This window comes from Hirundo rustica, chromosome 13, assembly GCF_015227805.2.
Source record: "Hirundo rustica isolate bHirRus1 chromosome 13, bHirRus1.pri.v3, whole genome shotgun sequence".
Lineage (NCBI taxonomy): Eukaryota > Metazoa > Chordata > Aves > Passeriformes > Hirundinidae > Hirundo > Hirundo rustica.
Window position 1 is genome coordinate 6,076,311 of NC_053462.1, and position 21,939 is coordinate 6,098,249.

General features: G+C 38.6%; 1 protein-coding gene and 1 long non-coding RNA gene across 2 annotated transcripts in view; one reads left to right on the forward strand and one right to left on the reverse strand.

Moving 5' to 3' along the window:
- The window catches only part of LOC120758754 (uncharacterized), a 97,056-nt gene that overhangs the window by 54,990 nt on the left and 20,127 nt on the right, over window positions 1-21,939 (forward strand). The window lies entirely within an intron of this gene.
- The window catches only part of CHRNA7 (cholinergic receptor nicotinic alpha 7 subunit), a 37,128-nt gene continuing 16,854 nt past the window's right edge, over window positions 1,666-21,939 (reverse strand). Inside the window, exons 3-10 of the mRNA XM_040077369.1 lie at window positions 21,091-21,135; window positions 17,172-17,281; window positions 12,258-12,337; window positions 10,959-11,126; window positions 10,358-10,552; window positions 9,048-9,134; window positions 8,292-8,401; window positions 1,666-6,215 (exon numbers count right to left, since the gene is read on the reverse strand). Coding sequence (XP_039933303.1) covers window positions 5,697-6,215; window positions 8,292-8,401; window positions 9,048-9,134; window positions 10,358-10,552; window positions 10,959-11,126; window positions 12,258-12,337; window positions 17,172-17,281; window positions 21,091-21,135 — 1,314 coding nt within the window. The 3' untranslated portion in view covers window positions 1,666-5,696. The remainder of the gene's footprint in view (window positions 6,216-8,291; window positions 8,402-9,047; window positions 9,135-10,357; window positions 10,553-10,958; window positions 11,127-12,257; window positions 12,338-17,171; window positions 17,282-21,090; window positions 21,136-21,939) is intronic.

The following is a 21,939-nucleotide window of genomic DNA, read 5'->3' on the forward strand; positions in this document are numbered from 1 at the left end:
TCTGTGATTTCAACATTTAGGCTAAAGGACAGTTAAACATTAAAAAAAAAAAAAAAAAAAAATCCTGAAAAAATAATTACACTTTGGGCTACAATCTGTGGCATTCACTCCTGCCACCACCCTTAAGCAAAGCTTGGACTATATGCATCTGTGTCAGGTAAATGAAGAAACAGTGAATTTGTTGAAGGTTTTATTTTTGTCAGGTGAATTGGAGAATCAATGCTGCTGCTATCTGAGAAAAGTACAGGAGTACCTGTAACTTATTGTGCTCCCCAGTCCAGATTTTTTTCCAAATCAGTCATGTAGTTAGTGGCACAACAGAAGGACTATTGAAAGTTTCTATACTAACTCAGTTCAAGAGAAAACATTCACCACCCTCACTAGAGGAGAAGGCCCTGTATGAAAGCTGTCAGTAATGAAAGCTCTTTGACAAAACACATTGCATGCTAATGAGGAAATTGAGACCTGAAATAGCCATCTCTGAAATGTCAAAGAATTGATAAGTAAATGAAGTTATTTCTGAGCCCAAGTGATCTAAATAAGATTTATATATGAAAGATGACAAGCACTGGTTTTATGCAAGAAGTTCTGCATTGTTTGTCTTGGAGAAAACATTTTTCTGTTGCTGTTATTACTCTGCCTACTGTGCAGAGACATGATGCCACTATTCTTTGGGTCTTTGGAGCTAGAGACAGGTTTTGAACTTGGCGAAGTTGCAAAATGAAGATGTGTTCTGTATAGAATACTGGGCTAAATCTCCTGTCATTTTACACTGATATAGGATTACTGTTAAAATGGTAAAGCCATTGTATGGAGACACAAATCTCAGAATCTGCTCTGTGCCAATTTTATTGCTCCAAGTACAGAGGACATTTTCCAGTGCACTAAGAAAAGTGCATGAGAAAATAAACGGGCACAGATCCAGTCTATCAGAACTGAGGCTGGATGCTTTAGAAGTCTGCAGTGCCATTCATTATGAGTTGGCTTCTGTTAGGTGCAGGGAGCAATCCATTAAATGGTTGCAAAGAACAGTGAGCTTTTTTAAAAGACAGGCTGTAGTATGCTCAGCTAAAAACTGTGCTGGCCGTAGGAGTTTTCACTTATACCTCATTCGACCCACACAGATTGCTTTGAAATTTCAGCAAGAAGGTTGCTACCTCTATTCCATTATCAGCTGGCATAATAAAAGCCCTGGCATACTACTGCAGATGAAACCTACTGGAAAACTAGGAATTTCAGTATATTTATAGCAACAGAAACCATACTGGGTTTGAGCTAACATAAATAAACATTTGCAAAATATTCTGAAAAGTCCATGCAGAGGAAATATCTAAGTCTTTGAAGGTGTTTGATATCAAGCTTGTTTCCCTGGTGGAGCAGACTTTGTATGTATAGTGAGGAGTTCTCTGCATTAAATGAAAGGTGCTTCAAGCCATGACCAGCTCTAGACCTGTACCTCTGTGTGTCATCAAATGAAGTGCAGTTGTCACAAATGAGGCACAGGGATGCGAAGGACCCAGACTGAAGCGTGGCCCTCTGTCACTGCTCTGGCCCCAGCATGGGCCTGCCCCCTCTCAGCCCTACCTGGCACCAACAGCACAGGCTGTGCTCGGCTGCTGCTGGTCAAAGAGACTGCTGGCCTGCTTTGGGGTGCAGGTGTGGTGATCTGGCACATGCTCAGCAGGGTCTTGTAAAGAAAGGAAGCTGTTTCAGCATGTGGGCAGGACAACTCTCTTTACAAGAAACTACAGTGACACATTTTTCTGCATCTGAGGGATATTCTGCTGACTAGATTTTTTTTTTTCAATGGTAGCCAACAAACAAACTTTGCAGCTGGCAAAAACAACAATTTATTCAGCTGGTATGGATTTATTTTTTCTCTCTTCTGTGTAAAACTTCAAAAAATAAATTAGTACTGGCGTTGAGGCCAGTCCAAAATTTACATGGTATTTCAGTCCTTCTCTGTCAACTTTGCTTATATAAGACTGAAGTAATATATGTTTGGTGTGGGACTGATTGGCAGGAGAACATGAATTCATATTTAATTATGAAAGAACTCTGTCATCCCAGATTGATATAACCAATTACATATTTCTTCCTTTTATGGCTACTCATGGTTTCTACCACTTGAGTTTTTTCCACGTTAGCAAAATGAAAAAGAATCAAAAGTCTCTTGATCTAGATCTTTTATTTGTACTGGACTGAAAAGGTATTGAGTTGCTTATATGACAATCATACCTGACAGATGTAACAACTCTTTCTAATGCCCTTCATGCAATGTTTCTTAATGTAAAAAATAGTAAAACAAAGGAAAGAATATCTGGGGCTTTGGTTTACCTCCTTGTCTTCTTAAAGAAGCTGAAGAATTGAATTTTCACATGTGAACTGAGACTACATCCTGCAGCTAGAGAATGTAAAGAGAATTTAAAGAAATCTTTAAAAAAAGCCTTACATAGTATTATTAAGTCCTATATAAAATAATCTAATATTTTAAATATTTTTTAAATAATTTATCTGTATTTAAAACTAAGTTTTTAAAATTTTATGTTTGGAACCTTTTTGACATTAACACTTAAATAATTTTCTTTAAAATATTAAAAAGTCTTTTTAAATATTCAATACATTTCAATATAAAACCAGAAAAATTAATATACATTGTTCACACATAGTATTGTACATGACACCTGAGCTCTAGAGTGAGCTTTTGAATTTGTCAGGCAAGTCATAGCTTAGTTGTGGTGAACCACTTCTTATTCTCTGTCTGGACTCTTTAGGATTATAACAGGTCTTTACCATCAATGTGTAGATTTTAATATTATATACACATACTGTATACAGTATTTAATTTCCATCTCTATGCCCAGAATTGTAAATAAATATTTTTTTACAGCATTTAGATCAAAATATTGTTTAGCGCATACACAAATATATTTAAGACACACACAAGTTGACAAGAACCATACCGATTTTGCTCAGCTCAGGTACAGGAAAATTTAACTTCTAGGTGCCAAATAGCATAACGGAGGAGTCACTCTTATATTTAAAATGTATAATAAACAAATTATCAAATGTTTACAGATTATGTCAACAGTAGGAAAATGAAGGTGCCCTTGTCCCCTTGGTGCATTTTCATTGACCCTGCCAACGATAAAGGCAGTGTGGGCAGGATGCTGGTGTCTCACAGCCCCTTTGGCAGCACCCAGAGTTCTCTGACAGTTTTACCAACTCACTGGGACAGACTGGCAGGACTTCACGTAAGGCCAAGCTCACCAGTTTTTAAGGGTAGGCATGTCTGTCACAGAAAATGAAGTTTACTCTCAAATTGCAACTTGCTTTCTCCGTCCTCCTGTATTTAGAAAGATGATTTCCACAGATACTGTAAACGGATTTGGGTGGAAAGAAAGGGACTCTCATGCTTCCTTATACCACATGCATCGTATACTATGAGTGCAATAGTTGTGTCCCAGTGTGCAAGGCATTCCTCAAAAGTCTTCGTTTTTCTTTGAAAAGCTATTCTCCAAGAGGACCCCAAAACTTTACAAAGACTAAATGGGACACTCTACATAGCTATTTAGGGATAGTTGCAGGAGGAAAAAATACCAATGCAAATCAACATTCTCATCAGGAAGCCTAGCCTAGAAAGCTTACCCAGAGGAGGAACACATGCCACATGATATGTGCAGTTATTCACAAATGAACAAAACTCACATTTCAGAGTTTGCACTCATAGTTTCCCATTCATATGCAATCTATAAGCTAGAAACTATTTGCAGGAATTATTACATGGCTTATTTTTAATAGTTGTTCCTGAAAACATACTTCTTCACAAGTAATTCTGACATGGTTTCAGGATGAGCTTACAAGAAGGTTTTGAATGTTTCGCTTGTGTCTTTAAAGCGTGAGATTCGGAATGCACCTTCAGGAAAACAGAACTCACAAACTGAAAAATACCCTGCCTGCCTTTCACTCCTCCTGCCCTAGCTCAGGCACAAAGATGCTTGTACAAGGTGCTCAATCAGGTGAAGAGTGGTACCTGGGGTGACTCTGGGCTTGCTTTCCATGAAATTTGAATCTCCTGCCTTCAAGGGAGCAGACTTGGAGAATAAAATTGTTACCTAGGGAGAATAAGTATTACAGCCACTTTATTTTAATTGATCTTAAGAGATAAACTGAGGCTTTGAGTTTATTTCACAGTAAAAACATGGTACAACAACACGCCTCTGTTTGTTTCTCTGAAGACCTCAGCCAAAAAATTTGGATTCTGTAGGATAAAGGAAGCAACCAATGCTAAACTAATCCTCTCCCACATCTTTTACCACTTATAGCAGTGGTTAGGAACACTGGTGTGCCCGTGAGGGACTAATTCTCAGTTCTGTTGTACACACAGAGTTTCAGGTCCGGGTATTCTCAGCTCAGCCCTTCTCATTAAGACATCAAAGTGACATCAAAACTAAGCATATATTGACAAGAGAATTTCAGAACCAAAAGTAACATAAAGTGCTCAACTACTAGTTTTGCCTTTGTAAAAGTCTGTTTAGACTTAGGAAAATTTGTGTTTAAGTTTTTACCTTTCCTTGGACATATCTGCATTGTGTATATATTTATATATGTTTATACATTTAATAGTTTATATGAGAAGCAAGAAGCTTTATTATTCATTAGTACTCATCTCATAATAGACTGCGCAGAAAAGGTGCAGTTTTCTTGTAAAGACAATGTTACGGTGACTCAACAGAAGGAGTTCTATAAAAGGCTAAGCATACAGCAGATCAAACAATTAATTTTTAAATTAAAACTTTGATCTCAAGATTTAATGGCTTTTTTTGGCTTTAGATTCTTCATTTATTCTTAAGCCTGTACTAGACATTGAGTCATTTTTCCACATTGGAATCCACTTAGCAGTAAAGAGACAAGCGTGGGGGTTGGGTTCTTTTAAACAAGTGATGATGAAGGCATCTTAAATCAATCTTTTTTCTTTTTGATGGTTAAAATGGTTATTAGATGAAAGAATGCCTTTCTGGGGAGAAGGAAGTAGTAAACATTGCAGCACTGTGAAGCCTGTTTTAGAATTCAAGCCAAATTCTAGGTCAGATCCAGAAAGATCTGGAAGGACAAGTTACATGATGTGTCCTCTGAACTTTCAGGTTTCTGGTGTCTCAGATAAATTCAAAATTCTGAAAGTCGTATGTTGCATGCAAAGTGCATTGAGGGAGTTACAGGGTGTGAGTGAGGAGCTGAAGAGCTGGATAAGACATTTCTGCCTTTTCTCTGTTTGAGCAGCCATTTGGATTTAATCCTCTCCTAAATGTGTTTACAATCACTCATTCAAACAGATAAGATGGACGTGGTGTCCTTTGTAACAAAGTCTGGAAGAAGTGCCATTTCTGGTGCTGCCTACCTCTTTGGAACAGCCAGTTTAAATGTGTGTAAGAGGTGGTGATGCAATACCCTGTCATTGTGAAGGGACTTGCAGCTGCTTGGCATTTTCCATAAAAGAGTGCTCAGAGGAGCTACATAGACATAGCTCAGAGAGAAACTCTTGGCTTCCCTTCTGAAATGATGCCATTCTTCCAAAAGGAACTCGGGACCAAAGAGCAGGGGGCAAAAGAAAGCAGACAATGAGAAGCATTATACTCATTAAAAACAAGCAATCAAAAGACCCCACATCAATCAGAGAAGCAGGTTTTAGGCAGGAGTTAAGCAAAATCTTTAGACACAGCCTCTACAAAGTTTGGTGCTGACATTAAAATACCAATTGTACAAATGATTGTGAAGACTGAAAAGGCCATCAAGCAGAGCCGATCCACTACGGAGGCTGCAAATTTCCATTCATTGCAAATGGCTTCCTCTTCATCCTGGTCTCTGAATCGGTTTGCAATGTACCTGACCTCTTCCAAAATCTTAGCCAAATCTGGGTCACCTTCAGAGGGGTGGCCACTGTGCAGCAGGTTTTCTTCATCTGTTGGTGAGCAGGTCATCCTCCCACAGATCACGCCTGAATCAGTGGTGGGTGTGCAGTGGACCCCTTCCAGCCCCCTGAACCCAATGTACAGCATATTCCCATTACTGGCTTGCTGTCCACTCACGGTGTTCATCTCCACGCTGGACAGGCTACAGCGGCGCTGTTTATGTTGACAGGCAGGACGCACTTTATCTTCCCCAGGTCTTTTCATCCTCAGGAACCAAGCACACCAGTTCAGAAGGATGATTCTTGTCTGAAAGAAAATTTTTGAGAATAAGCATCTCTTCCCGCAGCCACTGTCTCTAGAGCTGCTGGTATTCATGCAGCTGGGGTGACTGGTCCATGGTCTCTGCTTTGCCTGCACTGCATTCTGGAAAATGGTGCTGGAGTTTTCCAGCTGATTAATTTACCAGTCACTGGGGTTCTTTTCTTATTCTAGCAGTGATATCGATTGCCTCAGACTGACTATCAGTACTGTGCCTCCGCCCTCCTCTGATGGGAGTGTCCGTGGTGTTAATTCTTCCTGACACTTGAACAGTGACCTGGCAGCTTTTTCCACCTTTACTTTGTCTAACCTTTATGGGTTAGACAAAATGAAACAAAACTCTTACTGAAGAAGAGTTACTTTTTAATAGTCTTAATGACACTGCTTTGGATGGTAGTCAATAAAGCTACTGTTCTTTTTCTCTTATTTGTGCTCTAATATTAAATTCAGATCCATTACTGTTTGGGTGAGGCTGCTAAAACAGATTTTGGGCTGGACTGGATCACTGAGCTTTAAAATGTCATGGCTCTGTTCTCATATTGTGTTCACAACAGTTGGTTGCAGATTTTAGAAAAGATAACTGAATATAGCCTAAAGAAAATATGGGAAAATTACTTTGATTAAAAAAAATACTTTGCAGATTTAATCTGTGTATCATTTCACTGTTTTCCACATTGCCTTAATCTAACCTTACAGAAAGTGCAGTAAAGCCAGACTGTTCCACTTCAAATGAAAGCTTCTGTAATTTATTTAAATCAGATTTTAAGAGCTCATTCTAGCATTTCTTTTTCAGAGTTCTAATGAAATATTATTGTATCATATAATATACATGCCTTTTCCTAAATTAATATTAGATTTGGTCCATTTATTCTGACTGTGGATTGTTACTCAGAGTAGATGTTATATCCATGCAAATATCCTAGCCAGAGACAGATCTTGTCCGATTATTTTTTTATGCTATCAAGCTTCCCCAAGATGAATAATATTCTGTTAATAGAGGGCCTGATCTAAAATCCGCCAGTGTCCAAATAATGTTTGTTGGACTTCAGCTTCTCAACACTACAGCTCACTCCTCAGCTTCAAGTGTTCTGTTTTCTGAGGATGTTTGGCTCAGTACTAAACACTGTCCCCTTTAGGTCATCAAACACGTCTGAAGAGATCTACCTTTTATTCTCTTCACTGAAATTTATTTTAAAGTCACCACCCCAGAACAAGCCAGGGAATATCTCATTATCTCTTGTCCTCAGGGTAGTGCTGTATGCACATTCTTTCCAGCTAGTAAGGATAATAATAACTCATTGTTCTAGAGAGAAAAAAGAAGGAAGGTCTTTCCATCTACAGAAGGGCCTGATGCTGCTGTGAGCTGGCTGAAGTCAAAGGAGGGGACATTCAGCTGATGACAGCAGTGTGTAGTAACCTAACACCAGCACAATGTTCTTTGTAAAACCCACCTCTCATAGAAGGACAATATTAAAACTTATGTACTTAGAAAAAATACTTTAATTCTTTGGACTTTACAGATGCTCTTGAACAGAAATATAAAGATCAGGATTTTCAGAGCAAATTCCACTTTAACAGCCATCTTTAAGAGATGCTTTTTTAGGCTTTGGATGTTTCTGTTTGGGCAGCAGCTAAGCATGCAGCAAGCTGCGCAATTGCACCTCGAGAGAAGTGCATTTCATGCATTTATCATCTCCATCAGCACCTTATTCTATTTTTCTACCTAGTTCACTTCTAATATTTGGAGCTTATCTGAAAATCACCTTCATTTATATATTTAGGTTTTAACAAAATCTTGAGTTGCGTGTAGCTGTTTTGAAGGATATGAGAAGTTAGTGGAGGTATATATCCATTCTCTCTTGCACACAAACATTTTCTAAGAAACCAACCACATGGAACATATCTAGGCACCTAATTTCTGGTGCAACTGCTTTTCCAGACAAAATGTCTGGAAGGATTTGTATGTTTTTAAAAGCAGGAGGTAATCATGGGCCACTAGCTACTCTATCACATCCCTATGCTGGACATTTATGCAATGGACAGTGAAGGAAAATCAAACCTTACCCATTTAGGCATTTTTCCTCCGTCTGGATCATGATGGTGGTATTGTAGAACAATAACAGTGACAACAACAGAAAGGCCAACAATAATCATAGTGCTGGCAAAATACTGAGCTGCAAAATAAAGAAATAATTATAGGGACATACTTTGGCTGATACAGCTTTAATAAGGGGTGTTTATATATGGATTCATAGCATTTAGTTCTTTTTCCAGTGCAGTGCTGCTCTAGATACTTTGAAAGATTTCTCAACAGCAGAAAGATTGGACATTATTTTAAAGGGATAGCCAGAATGTAGCTGTTGGTTTTGTGGAACTGAGCCTTTTCTAAGAAATCTTGACACAGGCTGCCTTCTGATTTTCTTTCAGCATCATTATATAAACTGACTAGTACTAGTTTTGAAAAGTTTCTCTTTTTTGTTTGAACAATTACAGTGGGAAGATTTAATTATGTTTAGCTCACGTATTCCAGTTTCCTAATTGGAATTAGGAATACAGAACACAGTCTGGCCAATTGTGTCAAAACTGCAGCAAATTCTTCCATGGAAAATTGATTCTCTTATGCTTTCCCCAAATACACATATGTTCTCTATTTCATTCAAAGCCAGAGAGCACCCATCAGAGCCCCTCATCAATTGGCAACATTTTTCTAAAACAATTGCAGTTATCCACTGTACAGCTGGTGATTTGCCTTAATGCTGGCCTTTTTGCAAAGTCACTGTGCTTTGTTTGCTAAAAAAATCCAAGTGGCTAAAAGCTTACCAATTAAGGGCACAGAGTCAGAGGTCGCTGGCATAATTTCAGCCACAAGCAGCATGAAGACAGTGAGAGACAATAAAACTGTTATACCTGAAAGATAAAGTATGAAATCATATCAGTAGCTTGTAATTACAACAGGGAGAGAAACGAACTGAATGTGAAGGAGTGCTGTCTGCAAGCTGCAATCCCACTGTAACCCTGCTGCAGCACATCAGTGGTGCTCCTCTCCTTTCTGTACTGCCTCAAGTCCAGGGTCATAGTTCTTCAAACCACTACCAATGCTTGCACACACATGGATATTTTTACATCCTTGTAACGGTTCAACTTTTATCATCATTTGCTAATTAGCTGAGGCAAATCAAAGCAGTTCTTGCACTGTATTAGCTTTAGAAACATGGTGTGAATCTGAGTATTTGAGCATGTGACACTTGATTAATTGTCATGGAAGCTGCAGGTGGTTTAATACATAAATTTCCTCAAAAGCAGATTTGCTCCCTTGGACAGACTTTGGTATCCTTTGATGTTATTGTTGGGTTCTGCAGGGGATAATGCCCAAGCAGTCTTGACTGTTGATTTTTGGAGTTTGACTTCTGTTGCTCAGTGATGAGTTTCCATCTTTCTGGAAAAAGACAACTCTCTTCTCAGAACTAGACTTAAGCGATGAAGAGTCGTTGTTGGGTGGGAAAGGATTAAGGAACAAAGAATTCATCTTAAAATATGGTGAAGGAAAACTTAATTAAGGAGGCTATTACTCCTCAATTAAACTATATTCTGGAGAAATATCAATTTCTCTACCTTTAAACAGCAGTGTTTACTTAGTAGAAGTCAGTTCATTTGAATTTTGTATGGGACAAATGGTTTCTTTGCATAGTTAAACTCCATCTTAAAGATCAAGTAGTCAAAATCAGATTTGTTTCACAAACAATTGCTTAAGTCAAAAGTCACTATAAAAAGTAAAATTGGAGCAATTACAATCAATCTTTCTGAGAAGGCACCATAGGCTCTCAATATTAAAAGGAAGTATTAACAAGAATTTACTGTTAAAATGTTCAAATGTGTATTTGTAAATTTACCTAATGAATGTGAGATTCAGCAAATAAATGTCAAAAAATGAAAGCCTGCTTCTTGAGGAAGGTACTCAGGAATTGTTTATGCCTCTGCTGGTTCAACATCAAACACTAAAAATAGCTCATGAGCCTATATGAGCTATAATAGGACACACAAAACATTCCTCTTGCCTAAGACTATTTAAAAAGAAACTTGAAAACTTCTTTTGGTTTAGTCATGTTTACAATATCCTGTCAATACTTTACCTAGTGAGATCTTTTCTCCCGAGTCTGCTGGAAGCAGGAAAACCAACAAGGCAAGTGCTGATATCAGGACACAAGGAATAAGGAGATTGAGTCCATAATAAAGAGTCCTACGTCTCATAGTAACTGTGAAGGTTACATCTGGGTAGGGCTCTTTACAGCATTCGTAAAAGCTCTCAGTTCTCTTCCCAGGAACTCCTATGTAGGAGAAAAGAGAAGGAAAACTAGAAATTAATGTGAATAAACTGTATATTATATAGTGTTTATTTTTTGAAAGGATAAATGTAGTTTTCCAAGTTTTACTACAGGTAGAACTACTTAAGCTTTACTCCCACTTTTTCTCAGATGATAAAGGAAAATCAGATAAAAGATTCTTACAGAACACAAGCAGCAAATTTGTCTTTTTTTTTTTCTTTTTCTTTTTTTTTTTTTTCTTTTAATGTTGATTTACATCTGAGATCTGTTCTCAAGAGTTTCAAATGCCACTGGCTAAGTCGTTTATTAATTTAATTTCCATCTTTATTTCCCAATTGTCACCCCATCCATTTCAGCGGTGGAGATAAGGCTGCAAGTTCACAATGTAAACAAGGAATTGAGAGCTTACCTACTAAATCCCACTCTCCATTTGAAATGTAGCCAGATATATCTGCTTCTTGCATTTGTAAGTCCAAGGACCAGCCTCCATAAGTCCAGGATCCAAACTTCAGGTTACATTTCTGAACATCAAATGGAAACCAGCGCACATCTATGTAGCATGAGCTCTTAAATATGCCTAGGTGAGATTTTAGACAAGAACACTTAATTTAAATGCTTGTTTCATGTAATTTCACATACATTTTTTAACCAGAACTTGTCTACATTGTGACTTCTCTTTTTCATTTATAAAGCATATTTAATCTCAGTCCTGTCTTGACATGTAAAGAGCACAAGTCAGTCACAGAGAAGGGAAAGAACTGTACCATTAATGTGTTGATGTTATTAACTATTTTTAAAGGTACTCTTCCATTTTGGCACATAGTGGAAGAATATTCAGAGAACTGAGATTTCTAGAGACAGTATTTAAGGAAGAACTGAAGCAGAATGTATAATCTGTTTCTATTTCTTTTGCTGACTATAGTAAGAAATCTTGAAACGTAAGAAATCCTGAAATATTTATTTGCTGTTTTATTAGATTTATATGATCTTGATTTACTCAAGAAAGCTAGCTTCTTTTTCACTTGTTGAGTGATACCCTGTCCTTCAACAGCTTTCAGAACTGAATTGAAAATCCCCCACCAAATGGAACGTCTTAAGAGAGCATCTTAAATCAAGAGGCAAACCCCTGAAACCCTCTGGACATCTTAGGCAAAAAACCTAATTTTTCTGGAAAGCATTGGCTCTACAGCTGTAGTTTGCAAAATTCAGATGCTAGGAAGAGTTAATTCTAATGATTATGCTAATTGAGTAGGGAGAGAGAAACAGTGCACCACTGCTATACATCCAGACCAAAAATTGTTTTGACGAAGCATTCATTGAATCATTTCATATAGAAAGACATGCAAGATGTTACTAAGCATCTTACTGTAAAGTTAGCATATTAATAAAAGAAGCACTAAAATAATGAAATAAAAAATTATTGAGGCATTACCATGATTTTAATAAACAACATCTTTTTATAGTAAGGACTTCCAAGCTTCTGAAATTGTGCATTATGACAGAAGAATTTCCATAATTGTAATAAAACGTGTGTCTTGTATGATGGCTTTCATGCAAAGGTGTTAACCATATAACCATTATGCATCTAGGCTTACATCTATCAGATGATGCTAGCTAAACAAATAAGATGTAAGAGAATTTATGGCAAATGTGAAACCACACCATATACAAGTAATCTATCAAAATTTATGACATGCAAACAGCCTACCTGGTGGCAGGTATTGGCAATGTCCTGAAGAATTGACTAAAACATTAGTGTGAAAAGTAGCATCAAATCTTTCATCAGCACTAGAACAGGGGAAAAACAAAATGGGTTATTTGCTCTTTGACTGGCTGAAGAATGTCAGAGTTAAAACTGTTCTCATAAAAGGACTGTGTGTTTTTCCTGCCATCCGTTTTCTGTTGCCTTAGCGTAACTGGCCTGATACTTCTGGGTTTGCTCCTGATTAAGAACTGTAAGTGAAGGTCAGCCACCTCACCTGCCCACTAGATTCATTATAGTGCCTTGGCTCTATTGATTTCCTTTTGGAAAGTAAGCGCTTTTTTAAAACTTCTCAAGCAGCTGTACAGGGATATCTGTTCTCTTGCTGCCTACATTAACAGCAACCCGTGAATACTGAGGAGATAGATGCTCCAGTGTCTGTGTCTTCCCACCTCTTTGCATGGGTGAACATTATTACTACATGTCATACGTGAGACCCTTTAATGCAGCTCCAGCCTTCATTATCTACCTTAGAACCCACAAACTTCAGACAGGGAAAAAAAGCAGCCCTGTTTGAGATGTCAGTGTAGTGGTGTGGCCAGCACTGCCCTGGTGTGTGTTCTTATAAGTCTCTAGAAAAAGAATCATCATGTCAGTTGGAGAGTGCTCCAAATTATGAATTGGCATCTACTGCCAAGGAATATCTCAATTCTCCCTGGCACTATGTCCCAGGAATTTACCAGGCATTACCATTTTAAGGACTTCTATATGGGAAACACAGCAAGACACAGGCTACTGAACTTGGCCTGTTGTAGTCTCCAACCTGTCACCTTGTGAGGTGGGCTGGCAAGTGAGGCAAATGCAGAGCCAGCTGTGGTGGGCAGGGCAGAGGAGCGACCCGAGCCTCAGGGTCCACATGCTTGCAGCAATCTGTGCATCTCCACGTTGATTGGAACACTACAAGTCTCTAAAGTCTCTTTGCCCATTAGTGATTCAGTACCTCGTAATTTCCTAATCACCTTTTAAGACATCATCACAAAAACAGAGTAAAAATCTGAGATGCTTGTAAAGTGAAATATTCATAACTCTAACAGAAAATCAAGTATATTAAAAGGTGTTTCTTAGCAGGAAAACCCTTATTGAAATATTCTTTTTATGAAAATAAGAATTTAATATTTCATCTATTCTGACACAAATTTTGTGTCTTAGGAGCTAAAATAAAGCAACTGTTATTTTAGACATTTTTAATTTGCATTTTTTAATTTGCATTTTGTTTCCCTCTTATATGTTTGAACAACTTTGATTTTAAAAAAATATCTGGGTTGGTTTGTGAAATTTGCAGACAAGAAAAAGCTAAATCCAAATAATTACTTTTACACATCTGGAGTTGCACTTTTTCTTGTGGTGAGCAGAAGGCTCACCAGTATTGAAAATACTTGCAAGTATTTAATTTGAACTCTGAAGAGAAGCAGAGAAGTCTCAGTATTGTGTATGTGTGATGCCTGACTGTGGCACACTGCGGGGAAAGGCAGCTCCATTCTGAGGCCATTGAACAGCGTAAGCCACTCCTTCAGCTTCACAGCCCATGGCTGGATTCTCCCGGGTTGTGTTGCAGCTCCTCTTCCAGCTAGAGCTCTAATTCTTCTCCTTCCACATCTTGGCTGCTTGTTTTTATGATATTTGTAAGAAACTAGTGCTGCAAAAATCTCTACTGATCACACTGCCAAATTTGGTAGAGGATATTGGGGAGAGGGGCAGCAAGATCACACACACATTCACACAGGTGTGCGTGCACACGGGTACATGGGTCTCATTTCCTTAGGAAACCAGACCTAAAGTCCTCCAACAATGTTCTTTATTAGACAAATAATTGCTTTGACTTGAAATGAATAAGGGTTAGATGATGGAATTCAAATAAGTAGTCAAATTTAGGATGTAAAATTATCCATGCGACACAAATCACTTGTTAAGTGGAAATTAATGATTCCTGGGCTAGGTTCTGTTCTCTTCCTCTGGAGTGGAGGGCAGTTAAACACCAGGGAGCTGATTCTAAGACCTTGCTGCTGTTACTGGTAATTGGCAAAAATAGAATTTTCACAAGAACACAAATGATCAAGGAACCTTGATTTCATTGCCTTATGACTTTGCCTTTTGTAGGCACATTCTTAAAAGAATATCTGGTGGTAGTCAGATTCAAGTATGAAGTTCTTTTTTTTTTTTGAAAAAGGAGTGTGTGTTTTTCTGTGCTGTGCTTCTAATAATTTTTTGAAATGCACTGCTTCTATTGGGTGTGCACTAAGTAGCTTGAAGAGACTGGACTGAAATGTAATGTAATGATAGAAAACCATTTCTGCTACATTTCCTCTTCAGGGTATAATCACTTGAAAGCAGATATTGATTACAGGACATTGAGATGACAAAACTGTAGATATCAGATAGAATCACACTGGGACCTAACCTCATGTTTATAAAACTGGAAAATGAAACTCTTAAAATGAAATGTGCTTTCTAGAATTTTTGTTATTTCATGAATACTGAATGCTATGTGACCATTTGGAAAATAATTCCACCAGAAATGTGCACTTTTAATAAGTGTAGTTAAAAGTGGAAAACAGTCCGCATGATACTAACACAATCAATCCTGGAATTTGTACAAAGGCCTAGATTTTCTTTCATCAGAAAAACTACAGATGAACTGGCCCTGCTCTCCCCACAGTAGACTAGATGTAGAGATTAATACAGCTGCCACAATTTCTCTGTACTAAGCTGCAGCAAGATGTGTAAGAACTCAAGACATAATGAAACATGCATTCATTAAAATGGAAAGTGAATTTGTAGTTCATTAATTTCTCTGTAACTCCAGAAGCATGTCCCTAGTGAAGCACAGAAATTGGAAACATCTATCTCAAAATGGCATGTCACTAGAAGGGAGGATCATAATATTCCCAATGTAATTTCATACAGGAATAAGAATTTATTTTAAATAGCTTTGCTCTCTGACTAAACACTGCATAAGACTTTTGGATTAAATATGTGTTTGTAATGTAGAAACTGTAGAATAATTATTTCATGACTGAGTCATAGTTAACAATCTGAAGATTTGAAAATTAACAGAAAAATTGTGGTTTCAGTTTTCCAGCTTATTGTGACCCTTCTCATTCTATAAACTACGCCAGCTACAGTTAGTATGCATATATTAATATCACTGATTTCTGAACTATTATTCTTTCTTTTTGGATATACTTAAATACTGAACTCTAAATCATCAGGCACATTGCAAGTCTCTCTCAGGTATGTGATACATATACGGAAGAATATTGTCATAACTCGTTTTTTTTGGCAATCACTAAATTGCTATTGTAGGGTACCAATTTTATGGTATATGCAGCGTGTCATTCATCAGGACAATGGAAATGAAGGTGTCATTTGTCAGATTGTCCCAAGAACACTGTCATTTATGGAATCAAGGTAGCTAGGGATAACTATGCAAGAAAACAAATTTGCATTGAAAACTACATTAAGATTAACATTTTGAAAAATACCTGTCTCAGGTATCAGGCTTCTCCATTTTGTGTACAGAGCATTTGAAGGAGTTTTTAGGCTGTTTTGTGGACAACTTGCCATGCTTAAGCCAGAAGTGAGTAGTAACCTTGCCAGGCAGTTACCCTGAGCATGGTGAACGGCAGTGGAGCTCCCCGACAGTGTTAGCTGTACCCCTGGGCCAAGCACTGCCACAATGCAGGCCCTAGAGAAGCACCCCAGTGCCTGGCAAGTGCTGCCACTGGTGCACGATGCCATTATTTCAGTACAACAGCACCTGTGACTGAACACTGAACATAACGTGCTCACCAAAGGGCAAACGGGAGCAAAACTGCAGCTGACATTGGGAACAGCTATTCTCTAGGTCTTGTTGCAACAAAAAGCAGCTCTTGAAGTGGGAAGGGGGATCAGGTTGATAAGCACAGCAGGGTGTGTTCTTACGAGACACATGGCAGGGAAACAAAGGGAAGAACATCATCAGGAAGGCAAAAGGTTCATGTCATCTGCACAGGCAGCAAAACAATGTACCCTGGGTACCACAGAAGGGCCAGTGCTCCATGTACACAGCAGAGGTGAGCTCTTTCCAGTACCTGGGCAGCAGCACAGAAGCCCACAACAAATGCAGAAAAAGGCAACTTGTTATAGAACAGGCAGCTCTCAGTGTTTTATATTTTGAACTAAATAAATTCCACAATGGGAATTACCATGTAACAGCACAGCCAAAGAATCTCCCAATGTCAGCCAAAGGTTGGTTGCAGTGGATTGACGGCAATCTGTCTGTCCCTGAAACAGGCCCAACTCAGAACAATTTGACAAGGAGAGCAGCAAATATCCCAGCTATTTTTGTAGCAGGAGGAAAGAGTAACACCAAAACTGGAAATGGAAAAATGCAAAGATCCTTCCTGGCAATTACCTCTCCTGCCTGTAGTGAAACCTCAACTAAACCCTGACAAGCAGGCAAACATCAAATTTGAATCACCAGTAACCATTTAGACCAAAAAATTTCGGAGAAAATTATCCATGCCATTAAACACCATCTCATAAAAGCTACTCAGCATGGTAGTAGGGACAATATTGTTATCCACGAAGTATTTGCAAATATGTCCTTCTGTTCTGTGAACAGGAAACTGGTAATTTTCCAGTATTTCGAACACCTAGAAAGCTTTGGAAAATTATTTAAATATCTAGGCATTTTGATGAGAAGATTATGTCATTTCTTTGCCTTATTTTTGTGTTTGGACAGAGTGCTAGGAAACTTCATGTAGACTCCCATTCCCAGGAAAGGTTGGAGCAGCTGAGCTTTCAAGGGATATTTTTCAAGTCTCTAATTCTATGATCTTCCCTCCATCCCCACAGACACATAAAGAAAAGTATGTCTACCTGTTATAGAGAAGAATATCAGGTTTCCAAATCAGTCCATCGGGAAAACGGACATTCTTCACTCCCGGGTATTCAGACACATTCCACTGTAGATAATGATCTGTCCAGTACTAAGCCATACACAGAAAGAGTAAGTTATGTCATCTCATCCACTGGTTTACTGTAGTTCTCTAGGGACTAGATGGGCTGAAACAATAGGTGTTCTCTTGTTTAGCTCTGGGGACTGAAATGTTTGGAAAGAGTGAATTAGGCTACCTAGAGCACAATGGAACTCATAAACCCCTTCTTTTCAATTCACACTGCAGTGCACACAACAGCCTAGAAGAGATTTGGGGTGCTTGTGTTTTGCTGTTCACACTGTCTCAGGTGCCAGTTTGGGATTGAACTGTGTTTATAATTCATATGGTAACTTCCATTTTCTTTGTCTTCATAGACAACTTTGTTTTCTGTGGTTGGAAATTCTCACGTTGTAGTACCTTGCTAATAGCTGTGGGGTAGAGCAACCAGCATTCTCTGCTGACAGAAGGTGACTGTGGTGGAACAAGGTTAATGCCAGCAGAAGGTCTTGGCAATTCCTGAGGCCTGGCATTGGGCAAACTCTGAGGCAGCTGCTCCATGGCACTGCTTGGTCCTACAAGTTTCCTCCCTGGCTGGCACTTCCTGCACTGGAGGCGGCTGCCCTGGGGCTGCCTGTGCTCCTTTCAGCCCAGGCCTGGCTGCTGGCACAGGCAGGCTGGCACAGCCACACCAGCGGGGCTTTGACCTGAGCTCAGCACTGCTAAATGCCCCACTCTGCCATTGAAACACATGGTGCTGCACAGCCAGACACAGAGCAGGGACCCAGACTGCAGCCAGCTGAGTGCTGTGGAGCCCCAGCAAGCTGCTTACCTCCTGCACGCCAGGAAAGGAGTAGCATGAGCTGCTGCATTTTCCTGAAATTGAGGTTGAACATCACTCCTTACTATGCAAATGACTTGTCATGATACTAGGATGGTTTCTGTTGTGCACTAACAGTATAAAGAATAAAGTTCAATTCATTTTACAAAATTTTTTCTTATGTCTTTGGTTCATTATAACATGCTTCTTGTTATCTCCATTATTATGTTGTTTACATTAATTTCCCTTGGCTGTAGGCAGCACGTAACTTACAGTGAGGAGTCGTTCAGATTTCCCAAGCTGTTGCAATGCTAAATGTTAATTTCTTAAATGAAAGCCTTTAAATGGGTGAGTGAATGTACAACACTCACCCCTTCAGTCTAGTGGTCTTTGTCAAAACGTTTGATAGACATTAAGGTCAGGAAAAATTACCAGTGGGTATTGTGGAGGTAAATGCTACTGATCATTCTCATGGGGTATTCATATCAAACTGGTCTATGTAATTCCTTGTTTTACTGTCACAGGCAAATCTTGGTTTGATACACCAAGTCCTCGGTTAGCCTCGTGCTGCAGGTATTCAAATACATTCTCATACCTTTACAACAGCATAAATGACCACTTTGATGCATTCAACACAGCTAATAACATTCATCATGCAGCTTTTGTGAAGTGTTTTCTATACTTATTCTTAGCCTGGGCTTCTGTATTTATCTCATTCATTTTTTACAATGAGTTTGTAGCAAAACCAGACAAAAGATCTGAGTCATGCACAGTTTTCCCCTTTAGCTTTGCAGATAATAATTTTTTATGGAAATCTTCAATTGTTTGGTTCTGTCCATAGTTTTTGTTTTCACTGTTCTCTAGTTAAGATACATATGTTGCTCACAGCCATCTATACAAAGCTTCTGTAAGCTGATCGACTGCTTCTCATGTTTTTCCAAAAGTTTTACATGAATTTTCCCAGTAAACTGTTTTACATGAACTTCCTGGTTGACAAATGTCACTGTAATTTTTTTACCACTTCATCTTTGTGTAATGTAGAAGTCCTGAGATGCCAGGATACATCTGGTTTTCCTGTAGTCCAGCAATGTAAGCAAATAAGCTGTGTGGGTTTAAGGCACTGAAAGCCGTGGCTCTCATGGCTTTGGGTGACTCGGTCTCAGGAGCTGCCAGGGCAGGACACTCGCAGTCATGGTGACAGGGCTGGGACTGGCAGGCTGCATTCACTGCCAGCTGAATGCACCCTGGATATCGACATATCCAACCATTTCCTATCCCAACTTACGTTAGGAGTTACCATGGCCACTACACTGCAGCGCAGCGTGATGCTGAGTGACGTAAAGACAGTCCAAGGGCAACAGAAAACTTAATATTCAAGCCTGCATTAGAGATAATGTTAAGTAGATTTTACGGTTGCTCTGTTAGCCCTGTGTACAGTGTGCTCACCCATCCAGCAGAGCATGATCTGCTGCATTTTGCTTTAACTTTAGAGCTACCTTTAAAGGAGCTGAAGCATCTTAAGGCATCACTTTTAGTTTGGATTAAATAGCAAAGAGCTCAGGCTACTACCGATCTATGTGATTAAGCAAGGCTTCTGCTAAAACTTAGATCAAGTTTTAGATTTTTGATGCTGAACAGTATTGCCATGGAGATAGTGGTCGGATGAAATAGTCTCCATGTATAAATATTAGATTTATATTCCCCTTTCTCTCAAATTATTTTTTGTGTTTAAGTATTTTGGGGATAACTACATTAAACATATTTAAGATGCATTGCTGATTTATATATATCTGATTGCAGATATATATCAAGGAATGCAGTGGAGAGGGATTTCAGGGAAAAACTTATTTCAGATTATCTAGAATAACAAAATGACATGTTTGCCTTAAGCATGCTTTGAATCTGCCTAGAACACTATTACTAGACAGTTAATAAGCAGACACTTTTATGCGTACACAAGGCATGAGGAGTGGCTACATTTTTTTGTAGTAACCGAGTGATCTGTGCATTGCAGTCTTAATGTGCTTCATATCCAGTATGTGCTAAGGTGAATAAATCAAAGAAATACAGAATGTATAATATAATCAAAAATTTCCTAAGAGTCAAAAAAAACCAAATTCGAAAAGGATAAGAGTGCTGTGAGATAAAAGAGAAGGAAAATAAATTACAGCCTCTTGAGTATGAATTGTGCTCTTTTACTGGTAAGAAATCATAGCAACTATGGTCTTTGCAGCTAAAAGCCAAAAACATATTATATTTGACAGTTTTAATCTTGCTGTACAACAGGCCTGTAAAAAAGCATGAGTTGAGTGCTTCTTCCATGTCAGATTTTCTTTGTGAATATATGGAATAGCCATGCTATCCTTACAGGTCGTCAGAATAGTCTGTCATTTGCTTCCCAAGGAGGAGTGCAAGTGAGGTGCTCTATCGAAAATGTTACAATCAAAGAAAAACTAATACCTTTAAACTGAATGAGCTGGTAAAAGAAACTGAAAGGTGTAAAGCTCTTGCAAAAGCCATGTGATTGTCTGGAATAATAGAAATCATCTGTAACTTGTTTAGCTTCTGTAATACTGATGGGAATTCAACTAATGGCAAATTCTCATCCATGCTGCTGTAGGTGGAGAAAACTCCACATCACCCTGTCTTTGCAGAGCTTAAGACAAACTCAAATCTTTGTGGATGCATTAGGACTCCACAGGAGTCAGCATGCTAAGAAGCACCTTGTTATTTCTGATTGATAAGGTAACTTTTCAGAGAAAACGATTTCAAAATACTCACACAAAGCTCTTGAATTGTCTATTATCTATTTCTTTTATTAAAAAGTGAGTAAAAATTGACTCCTGCTCAGCAATGCTGGCCATGAGTTAATGAGCACAAAGTTCTCTGCTGTGTTATCTAGTGGTAGCAAAGAAAATCTGACATGGAATTAGGAGTCAACTCATATTTTCTTACAGACCTGAAAGTTTTCTAAAATTCAACCCCCCCACCAGGTTAAATTCTAAGACTGAAGGGGAAAAACATACTTTGTTTCAGAACTTACCATTTGTAGCCAAATATTTGTTGTTAATACTTGATTCTTTTCATCCTGGAGGGGGAAGGAGGAGAGGAAAACCAACCACAGCTTAGTACCGTACAGATAAAATAATACCATTAAATACATTTGACTATTATAAAACAGCCAGTTGTGCTAAAGTACCTTTCAAAGCAATGGGAATAATTGCCACTCACTTACTGGAACAGAATTTTTCACAGGTACTTTTTAATTTCAATTTCATATTACCACAGTCAGTCAAATTGTTTCCTGGGGGTATCCTTCTGCCAGACCCTTCCCTGGGGCTCCTTCTTTAATAAAGAATCTCCAAAGGGAAGGCAGATTACAGTAGGGGCTGCCTGTATCACCTTTCTTAGGAGCAGCCTTCTTACTAATTAACCTTATCCACCAGACATATGCAGGCAGTAGAAGAAATAATGAGCAAAGTGTGGTTAAACTCAGATGAGGTGTGTTGAGGCCATTCTGAGGAGCTTCTTAACAGCAAGTATCACCACTCCTGTCAGTGGAACTATACCAAAAGTGTTGCATCAGCTTTACCAGAAAACTGTTGTCAAGGCAGAATATTATTATTCTTTGAAGGCCTTTCCCTTGGACTCCTGTGGCTGATGTAAGTTCAGGTGACACAGTAGGCATCTTAATGCTGAAGTTGTAGACTTTAATTCTTTAGTGCTCAGACACAGGAAAATATCAGTGACCTTTTTCTGTGGAGGTACCATATCAGCATCCACCTGGCTTGTGTGAAGCTAATGGAATATATTCCATATGCAGTCAGTATTCCACATTTTCCAATCTGAGCACACAATCCCTGTCCCAACACCAGTCAAAACTCCATTTACA